General features: G+C 44.1%; 3 protein-coding genes across 3 annotated transcripts; all 3 read left to right on the forward strand.

Annotated features, from left to right (window-relative positions):
- Positions 1–589: 589 nt before the first annotated feature.
- Positions 590–1,399, forward strand: ATNIH1004_011737 (uncharacterized protein; the record flags this gene model as incomplete). The annotated part of the gene is made up of 4 exons (XM_033576299.1): positions 590–612; positions 670–712; positions 775–1,186; positions 1,251–1,399. The coding sequence occupies 4 exons, from the start codon at positions 590–592 to the stop codon at positions 1,397–1,399; spliced, it is 627 nt and encodes a 208-aa protein (XP_033420963.1).
- A 1,336-nt stretch (positions 1,400–2,735) lies between these two features.
- On the forward strand, positions 2,736–3,077 carry ATNIH1004_011738 (uncharacterized protein; the record flags this gene model as incomplete). The annotated part of the gene is made up of 2 exons (XM_033576300.1): positions 2,736–2,889; positions 2,941–3,077. The coding sequence occupies 2 exons, from the start codon at positions 2,736–2,738 to the stop codon at positions 3,075–3,077; spliced, it is 291 nt and encodes a 96-aa protein (XP_033420964.1).
- Positions 3,078–3,937: 860 nt separating this feature from the next.
- On the forward strand, positions 3,938–7,571 carry RCC1 (Regulator of chromosome condensation; the record flags this gene model as incomplete). The annotated part of the gene is made up of 5 exons (XM_033576301.1): positions 3,938–4,126; positions 4,189–4,568; positions 5,481–5,623; positions 6,141–6,670; positions 6,729–7,571. The coding sequence occupies 5 exons, from the start codon at positions 3,938–3,940 to the stop codon at positions 7,569–7,571; spliced, it is 2,085 nt and encodes a 694-aa protein (XP_033420965.1).
- Positions 7,572–10,890: the final 3,319 nt, after the last annotated feature.

Below are 10,890 nucleotides of genomic sequence, written 5' to 3' on the forward strand. Positions count from 1 at the left end.
CAGCATGGTAGGAAAATGGCATCCTTTGGACGTACTGTGTGACCGTGTTATTCAACAGTATTGAATAAAATTAAGGAACGAAGAAGGAAACTGGAAAATGAAACTGTAGAGTACATACAATCATACTATTGCAATATTTATGGCCGGTGAATGCGCTTTGCTACTTTCTGTATTATTTTGTGACTGCAAGTTTTTACAAAAATACACATCCCTCAGTTGGAGTATTGCCTCGAGGATGTTGACGCATCACCCTGCAATGGACAAAGCCAGCCATCTTAGAAAATGTGGTTAGCAACTGATTGTTGATCTCAATGTGCAATCATAAGCTTGGTATGGTACAGTAAATGCGGTTGGGAAATAGTTTCCTGAGCCACTTTCCTGGGTGTCTTTCTTACGTATAAATTGACCATTGCACCCAGGTATTCCGTCAATGTGCAGAAGAAAGATTAATTTCTGCGCTACACATTACAGTACTGCCGTCTTAATATGATATGTTTGTTTAATTACCAACTTAGATCCCCCAGAGAGCAAGAACAAGCCACTTAATTTTACACACCATTTTGAACGTTGAGGCGCCTTTTGATTGGCAATGGAGCTTCCGAATCTGGAGCTGTGAGTCTTCCATCCATATCGTACGGCAGGAGTGAAACAAGCATTGACTTGAATTAGCTCCCCATCACCAGACCCAGAGAAGATGTCTCCAAAAGATACTGTAAGGATACAGTACCCATAGTCTGCTAATAAGTAATCTAATCGGTGGATGCCCTAATATAGGCAATAGATCGGCAGACAGAAGACAACAAGCAGTCCCAGCGTCAACCCCGTGCCCGGCAAAAGGAGACACTGGAGGACCTGAAGGACATGATATGGTCTCTCGGCGCAGACATTCAAGACATGAAGCAGAAAGGTGATTCTGGGACCAGGGACCTTTATAAGACCCAGAATCAACTCCAAGACACAACTCAGGAGACCCAGAAGATGACCTCTGCGCTGGTCAGAGCAGTCTCCAAGATTCAGGCTAGCCTCGACAAAGCGCACCAGGACATTGCCTCCGACAAAAAAGGCACGGAGCATATATGGCTGAGGAAAGGAAAAACTTCAATGGCTCATCACGCACCTAGAAGAGCGCATCCGCCTGCACTTAGCGTGATGCCTCTATACCAGAACATTCCCTTTAAGTCTTTTGGTATGCTTTCAGACATACGGCTTATTTCATGATTTCTTGATAGTGTCAATGCTGACAGGTCTAGCGAACATAGACCCTACATTATTCACACCTATATCAACGCCGTTGTCTGTGAAGAATCCTGATCCGTCGACTCTTGGGACACATATGCCGTTTCTACCAAATACAAAAGCTGTGGCCAATATTAACCATCTGGATGGGAAAGCTAATTAAGGGTCTGTTATATTTCCTTTATCTCTCTTTTCTTTTGGATCTTTTATGTGAAATAGTAGTGGTGTTTTCTGGGGAAGTTAATAAAAGGAAGCAATTTGTAGAGAGACAACCAGCCAAGAATAGGTGCAGAAAAGTATGTACAGTTGCCCAGCCAAAGTACACATGCCTGTATACATAGTATTGTACATTTTCTGGTGTGGCATTTCTCCGAAGACATACTCCATATTGCACAAAGCATATGACATCACTACAGTAAAACCAACTGGGTCCACCGAACGTCGTGGCCTACACGTCGGTCCTGTCCAGTTCACGGTGGATCTTCTAGATTGTAATGTTATGCAACCCCAGCAAAGTTTAGGTATGTATCGCGAAGGTGACGCTGCTAGCTAACCTTGATGATGGACGGGCTTGAAGCAATAAATAAGTCACTAACTACATATTAGTTTGGTAGTTTAGCGTGGGTAAGATAGTATTCACTTATGGACGCTAGCCTTGTAGCTTGAAAATCTCTGATTGCCTTCCCAGTGATTTTCCACCTAATAACACCCACGCTTACGGACCAGTACGCCGTATTATTTATCATGGTGCTTCCATTTTCCTCCCGAGATCTTAGTCTATCGATCCATGCACTTGCGTTGCGAAGTCCAAACAAGATATGGAATCTCCTTCTACAACGGTTACCTCAAGATATCGGTTGAATATTATTATTTCGCTCCCCTTTTCTGTAGTAAAAGTTCATATGGGTAAGAATGTGACTGGGATCTAGGCGGCTTTAAGCTGTCTACTCCCTAGGTACCTAGTACCTAGTTGGTGTCTTTCGTAATATTAGGTACATATAGCAGGTGACTGGTAGGTAGGCAATAAAATTAGATTGGCGCGGAGCACGTTCACTTAGGGTGAGTGGCCCACTTCACTCCTATTTATCTCATCCCGGTTGGTACTGGTACAGCGTACGTACCTAGGGAGCCCTGGTAGCCTGCCAGGTACTACAGGATATGGGACCCTGGGAGATCCACAGTGGCAGGCCCACGAGGTTGTGAACCAATTCCTGCTATGTATTAATCTGCTGCGAAAGATTTGTTCCCTTGATATCTCACCCCATCCCATCCTCTGCGTTTATTCTCTGTTAAGTGCGCATCTCTACAAAACAACCCACTTACAGATTTCTTCTAAATATTTTCTGCTCAGTTTTTTTTATTTTTATTTTTTTTTAGTTTTTTGCTTTATATTTCCTTTGTTCTTCTGATAGAACGGCTACGAATTATCTAATGTAAATTGACGCTAACTAATCAATATCGCGGTCTTCTGGCCTTTCTGCCACGCCGCTCGCCGAAAGATGTTGCCTTTGCGGCCTCGGAAGTTTCATTTGACGGCTGTCAAATCTCGACTCAACGTCCTGACTAGACTGCTCGTCATTCTATACATCACTCTCAGTGCCATCTACCTCTACATGTCTAGGGACCCCTCACCGCCAGCATGGGGATTTCATCGTAATCCTGCCCCGTACATCCGATCGATCACTTGATTGTCGCGGCCGACAGGCAATGGCGGACTCTACTTGGCCGAGAAGCCGACTCGCTTGAGAATGCGGCCGAGCTGTACCGTCGCCGCCGCGGTCGACACCCTCCGCCTGGATTCGCGGAATGGCACCGGTTCGCAAAAGACAGAGGAGCTTTAATGATAGAGGAACTCTTCGATCAGATCTATCATGATGTCAGTCCATATTGGGGATCGAGCCATGGGAGTTCCGCCGACAAGCCAGTGGCTTTACCCCTCGCATTATAGTACGAAACCATACGGCTATGCCAATAGGAGGCACCCCGGCGGGATGGATGGAAGCTTGGCTTGATCTCTTAAGAACTATTGAGAAGTATCTTCCTGATTTGGATATGCCTCTTAACGGGATGGATGAGCTCGCATAATTGTCCCGTGGGAGGATCTTGCCCAACACGTTAGGTAGGACCACACGTCCCGACGCGTCCTAAATCCGAAACGTGTTGTATCGGAATATATGACCCTTCCCGACCTGAATACGGAAGATCAGGAGCCATATGACCCTGGGTTCACGAATGGAGACAGGGAGCCTTACTGGCATTCGGTAAAAGTCGCGTGTCCGTCTGACAGCCCTTCTCGCAATAGCGATATTGCAAGCGTGGACTTCGCCAATCCCGCACCGGAGTTCTATAACTATGTTCGTTTATCACAAGATGGATATATCAAGAACTGGACACTGTCAAAAGACCCTTGTATCCGGCCTGAGCTCCAGGCTTTGCATGGCTCTTTTATTAAGCCGACCACTATTAGGACGACTCATAAGCTATTTCCTCTATTTGGGGATCGAAACTTCCAATTAATAACGATATCCTCATCCCTCTGCAATGTACTGGGCAGATGAGGAGTTGTACTCTGGTGGAAAAGATAATCATGGGGGCGACTGGGCCAATAAGTAGGACATCTTCTTCTGGCGCGGAGTAGCATCAGGGGAGGAACAGAGAAAAATCCTGGACTGGATTCCAGCAACACCGCTTCCTTTCAATGATGAATGCGACGTCGGTCTGGACAGCTCAGGAAAGGGCTAATTTAGATTTTGTCGATTTCCGGCTTCCTGATTTTGAGTACTATGATTTGGCATCCGGCCGCAGTGGCAAGCTTCCCAAATTACTCGCCAAATACACCGATGTCGGCTTCACTGGGTTGCAATGCTACCCCAACTCCGGGATTCTCACTGTTCATACAGTGACCCATATTTTGAAGCTTTCCCTATGGTACCAATGAAGCTCCAATACCAGAACAAGTACCTTCCGGATATCGATGGTAACTCATTCAGTGGCCGGTATCGTGCTTTTCTCCAGTCGACCTCGCTTCCTATCAAGGCCACAATCTACAACGAATGGCACGACTCGCACCTAATCCCATGGGCGCATTTCATCCCCATGGACACAACATTCATTATATATGGTATTATGGAATATCTCCTCGGATACGGCAATCATGCCGGGCACGACGCTGTAGCTAAGAAGGTCGCGATGGATGGCAAACATTGGGCAGAGAAAGTTCTACGGAAGGAGGATATGCAAGTGTACATGTACCGACTGCTCCTGGAGTACGCACGTATTTGTGATGACCGCCGGGAAATCCTCGGATATGCGGATGATCTTCATTTAAATTTGTTAGATAGGTCCTTCATTTCATTCAGTTTGTTGCGTTTCCTAAGGCAAGTGATCTTTAAAAATAATTCAGAACAGCTTATCACTTTCTTGTTTCGGCCTTGTAATAACACATCTGACTACTAATTACTCCTTATTTTCACCAGGGTCTTACTTCACTTTATCTCTGCTGCGCAAGACGACCACTCCTTCTCGTTGCTTGTTAATGATGAATCGACCCATTTGGGCTCACCAGGGTCCACAACTGCAGGTAGTGATACCTTGCCAAAGATTAGGAGAATAAGAGAGTGAACGCAAGCGTCAAGAAGCAGCGCATTTCGGGGAGGACCTACAATCAGGGCATTGTGTGCTCTTTGCCCGCTAAGACTAATACACTGCCGTCGTCAGAAAGGACCAGTTGAGGATTTTCTAATCACTGACAAACTCAATGGCGCTATTCCTAAATTATTTATTATTCTCTTGTATCTTAGAACTCACTTGTCACACTTGTCTCTTATTTATATATTACTAGATTTCCTGCTTAGATCCTTCCGGCGGCTTTCTATCTTCTAGTTAAAATCTCAATTGCCAAATTGCCTGGACAAAATGAAAATTTATATGATATGGTAAAATATGGATCTATCTGGATAGATAGAGGATCGAAGTTTTAGGTACAGCTAGGAAGGAGCATACATAAGCCACCAAACAAAAAAGAAAAACTTTGTTGAATGTGGGATTTGTAACGGTATAAAGGAAGCAGACAAACCCACTTCAGCCGTATGTTGTATATTCTCCCCACCATCTGCGTCCATACAGGGACTTGAATTAATTCCAATCCAACACAAAGCTGACTCTCTCTTGTATTTTACCACTAACTTGATTATTTATTCTCAGCAAAGTGGTTTCAACCAGATGACTCCCAAACGTTGTTCTAGAACCACAGATCGTGGTCAGCAGCAACAGGTTTTGCATGCCAAGCTGTCCAATCCCAAGTCTACAAGCGCATCCACGGGGCGGAAAAGAAAGGCTGCACGAACGTCAGACACAACTACAAAGGGTCTTAAATGGCAGAAATGTAGTGAGTGGTGATACCACCCTTTTATTTATTTATTTTATTTTCGTGATTATGTAACTAAGAGAGAGATCGTCAATAACGTAATCGGTAAGCGAGCGCCGCATTGAAGGCGAGCGCCGCACTTCTGTACTCCATATAAAATGGCACTCTTTGAAACCTTAATATCTCAACCACCAGTAGATATAGAAACATCTTGATAAGATAGTAACATATATATGAACTCTAAAAGGGTGTTTTTATATTTTCATGTTTTTAGGTAGTTTTCTTGGCTTTAAATACTAGGACAACTGAAAGTATAAAAAATACAGCTGTAATTTATCTTACCTGGAGAAATATTCATTCTGGAAATTTCTCTGCTTAATATATATATACACTGTATTATATTATACTGTATATTTAATTTTATGTCCCCTAGGTGCTTTATTGTTGAGATATTAGACTCTCAAAAAGTGTCATTTTATATGGAATACAAAGGTGCGGCGCTCGCTTTCATGCGGCGCTCGCTTACCGATTACGTTAGCTGAAAACAATGTCCCGACCCAGCGCTTAGATGTCTACGTGTGTGGGACCAACTCCTACGGTGAGCTGGGTCTGGGAAACTCAACGAGGAAATCGGGATTCTCACGCCCCATCTTGAACACGCATCTGCCGGCGGGAACGGTGGGAGTGGTCCAGGTTGCTGCGGGAGGGGTTCATTCAGCCGCTCTTACGCATGATAATCGGATCTTGACCTGGGGTGTCAATGATGAGGGAACTCTCGCAAGAGATACCAAGCAAGACAGGAAGGAGAGCGATGCTCCGAGTAGCGACTATCAGATTACTGATGATAACAATGTCGACGAAGTAAAACCAGACTCTAATAGCGAGGATGATGATGATGATGATGATGACGATGACGAGGTCACGCTCAATATAAAAGAAGCGACTCCTTTACCTATAGAATCCTCGTTATTCCCCCACGGGACGGTCTTCACTCAACTGGTAGCTACGGACAGTGCTACATTTGCTCTTACAAAGGACGGACGGGTGTACGGCTGGGGGACCTTCAGGGTACATGTTTCTCCATTAGCTCACCTGCTTGACTAACCACATATTAACTAATGATAAGGGCACCTCTGGATCGATTAAATTCTTCCCTGATACTGAAAAGAAAATCCAAAAAACACCGATATTAATTCCCGGCCTTAATAACGTTACCAAACTTGCCGCTGGCGCGCAACACGTCCTCGCGCTAACATCCACAGGCAGTGTCTTCAGCTGGGGTAACAATGAGCAGTACCAGCTTGGACGACGACGAGCAAGTCGCTCACGCGGGGTCCATCCTCTTCTCCCCGATCAAAGTGCGATCCCTCGCGGTATTACCGCCATTGGAGCCGGGTTGTATCATTCCTTTGCGATTCACAAAAATGGTGACGTGTATGGATGGGGCTCAAATAACTTCGGCCAAACAGGTATCCCAACAAACGCCGGCGAGAGCGATGCCGTCGTGGTCTATCCTACTCAGATTTTAGGGTTTCGAAAACATCCGCAGATCACCGCTATCCAAGGCGGGAAAGATCACAGCATTGCGGTCAGTCAACAAGGCCAGTGTTTAACCTGGGGTCGTATTGAAAATCTCGCACTTGGTTTCGATGATCCTCAGAGTCTTCCCTCGTGGGTTACTATCTCCGATATACGTGGTAGACCACGGATTCTATTAGAGCCGCAGGTCATTCCCTCTTTAGAGAACGTGGTTTTTGCAACCGCAGGGACTGATACTTCCTTTGCTCTCACGGCGCAAGGTCAGGCATATAGCTGGGGCTTCAATGTCGAAGGTCAGGCAGGACATCCTGATGCGGACGAGATCAAGCCGCCTACGCCTGTTAAGAGCAAACATATAGATGGAAAGAAATTGGTTTCAGCAGCTGCTGGGGGACAGTTTAGTATTATCATGGGCGAGCCTGCAAAATAGGAGGTAGTAAGAGGTATAGGCTAGGTATCTTATCTGCTGTTTGTATTTGCCATAGCATATATTTGATATTAATTGTTAAGATATAATTCTAAGAAAAGTCTGCCAAATGTATGCATAGTTTTTGGTCGAGTAGTCTAGACTCAGAGAAGCCTCAACATTAATGACGCATCCGTCAGTCAGGTTCAAGTAGGCTACTTTACTGTAGGTATTTTCACAGGTCTTGTAATTTAAGACTCATTGTGCCCAGAAGAATCAGGAGCTCCGTAAGTAATATTGATATTCCTGAATATCCATGAATGTTCGCGAATATGAATATGAATCATTGAATATTGGCCTTATTAATATTCGCACTATTCATGAACATATGAATAATTCATATATATAATAATTTAGCTAGTATTACCTTACACTTTAACACTTTATGACTATACAATACCCGTCACCTTTGACCCATACCCCGAAGATTATAGGTTCAATGACACTTTGTACACTTCATGGCCACGTTAAAGTTATTTATACCCTCCCTGGGTCATAATCAATACAATATAGTGGCTGACCATCATATCCAGTCACCCAGCTATTATTTTCATCCCGACTACTATTCCCTAGGCCCTCTGTCGTGGTCCTCGACTCCTTCATGCTAGTATATCCGCAGCACTCTTGGCTTTCCACTTCCACCTTTTTTCTAAGATCAGTCGTCTTGTACCTTTCTATTTTATGTCTACTAGCGCAGAGAAAACCAAACCATCACACATCTAGAGGCTGAGGCAGATGTGTAAGATCTGGTGGAAAGCACCAGGGAATAATATGATGCGGGTGGCAAAATTGAGCAAAACCTCCGTAATATGGGCAGGCTTGTTAGAAAACACGAGAATATTACCTGTTTGGTGGTATATCTATAAAGTAGAGTTTGCTCTAGTAGTTTGTTGAAGTTAATAATATATAAATATATATATATACATAGTATATTTTATAAGCGCTTAGATATAATACTTACTTATTTTTAATAATTTGATCCTCTTCCGATAAAAATGTAGACAGTATTATTATTCTTAGGTTAAGCAAGTAACAATCTACAGTAACGTTTAACTGTATTACAGGCTACGTCTGTCTATTGTTGCTCGGCCTATTTTTCTGGTGATGTTTTATATTAGGCAGCGCGGCAATAACTTAACGTAACCGGTAAGCGAGCCGGACATGTAAGCCAGCCGGACACCACTGTATGCAATACTAATTCGTGTTTTTTAGGACCCTAATATCTCAGCCACTATTAGAAATATAGTACTGAAGCTAAGTCCTATATATTATGTACATAGTACATGGTTCTCTTTTCTTTTATTTAAAATTTATAAATCATTCCTAGCCTACAATACAGATTTAACTTAAATACAACTGTATTTAAAATCCTTATATTGTAATATACAGAAATATGCACTATATACAGTTCTTGGTTTACTATCTATGTATAGTCCATTATATTAGTCTATGCAATAAAATTCAAGGCATCTCAATATGTTGTTGTTGAGATATTATGATTCTTGAATGTGGCATGTAATATGGCATACAGTGGTGTCCGGCTGGCTTACATGTCCGGCTCGCTTACCGGTTACGTTAAATTTATGGTAATATTGATTATTCAGCACCTTTCTCAGTCAAATGTTGTTGATGATCCAACATCATCGGATCGCGTATTTTCCTACATTAGTTAGTTTGCATTCTTCACCTCGCCTTTATAAATGCGAGATGTTTTGGTAGTTTAGTTGAATCAGAGACCTAATTCAATGAAGGATATCGCGATACTTGCGAATACGCGTATTATTTGCGGAGTATGGTTCACAGTGTTTTACCACTACCCGTCTCCTCCAGCTCACCGCCCGGCAGACCCCCTACGGAGGGTCTGCCCAGTTCAACGCAATTCCCGGCTCAACGCAAAAAAATCAATATATTCAAAACACCTTGTATTTGAAGCCATTCCCACCATCAAACCATGAAGTCAACTATAAAGAGAAGAGGCCATTGTTAAAGGCTCTACACGTGTACGAAGCTCAAAAAAAGAAAAATCGCGTACAAATATTGCAAAATTGCGCGTGATCATGGGATCAGCTATCACCGGCTTCATAGAAGAATTCAAGGCAAAAAGAGCAAAATCACACGGAAACCGGCTAACCAACTCCTCGATCCTGCCCAATATGAAGCCTTATTTGATTATATTGATCGATATGACGACGTTGGGGCTCCAATTAGTATACCTGCCATTCCAGATATCATGTGGTCGTGAGGGACTACCTCATCCTGTATGTCTGTTAGCAGCCCACTACAAGGCATTATGCTATGCCATGGAGCAGCGGATAGGGCATCAGTTCTTTCGCCTGAACCATCATGCGTGGCCGATGATTGTTCTTGGGCCGGAGGAGGCCCGAGTCTAGGTGTAACAGTATGGTCCTCGGTAGACGGGACGGAATATTTTCAATCTTCCTCTGCTTTGGGAGCATCTTAAATGCAGCGGAAGCATTTGCTTCGAGCAGGCAACGCTTGTCTGGTAGTTATGATGCTGGTGCAAGTGGAAAAGGAACAGGCCGCCGTAGTTGACGGGGATCAGAATGGGTGATGTTCGGTCTGATTAGGAGCCACACTGGAGAGTCAGGGCTCTGCTGAGGTGCAGGATCACTGCTGTCTCCTGCAGCTGCTTGCGTGAAGCCCATGTCTGTTGTATCCTGGTACAGTAGCAAAGCTGACAACCCAGTGGAGGATTATTTTTGACTTGCATGTAATGCTTCTTTATAGGATGGCATATTTATTTTCTTGCGCGTTGGGAAGAGACTGTGACTTGATTGAGAACCCAGCCACACGGGAAAAAATAAAAATAAAAATAAATGGAGGCCAAATCAGGTTAGAAAAGGAAAAAAGGGCCCTAGGAAATCGTCCGGGAGAACAATCATTTCAGAGAACTTTGCCCCTCGTCCATTGGCATACCGGCGGTAGACGACGAACCTTGCCTGTAGTGCAGGAGGGCACGGTGAGCGCCCTCAGATTCAGCAGCCCAGGGATTTCCATTGACTACACTGTTGCAGCGGAATGTCCCCCACCTGCAGTTTGGAATCCAGTCTAGTTTGCTACTGAACGGCATAGACATGGTCTGAACAGCCGCGCAGGTGTAAGATGGTATAGCCCGGTGTTAAATATTGGCATCTACACCCACAAAGCTCTCTTAGCGGTTCTTGTATGGTGTCTGCGCAATCCTCTTGCATCCAGAGGGCGGGAGAATCAGTTTTCTGCATGCCATCTGTTCCACTGTACGTATCGAATAGTTTATATGTAC

Source organism: Aspergillus tanneri (genome assembly GCF_003426965.1).
Source record: "Aspergillus tanneri strain NIH1004 chromosome Unknown AapTan_9_pilon_pilon_pilon, whole genome shotgun sequence".
In the NCBI taxonomy this organism is placed as follows: Eukaryota; Fungi; Ascomycota; class Eurotiomycetes; order Eurotiales; family Aspergillaceae; genus Aspergillus; species Aspergillus tanneri.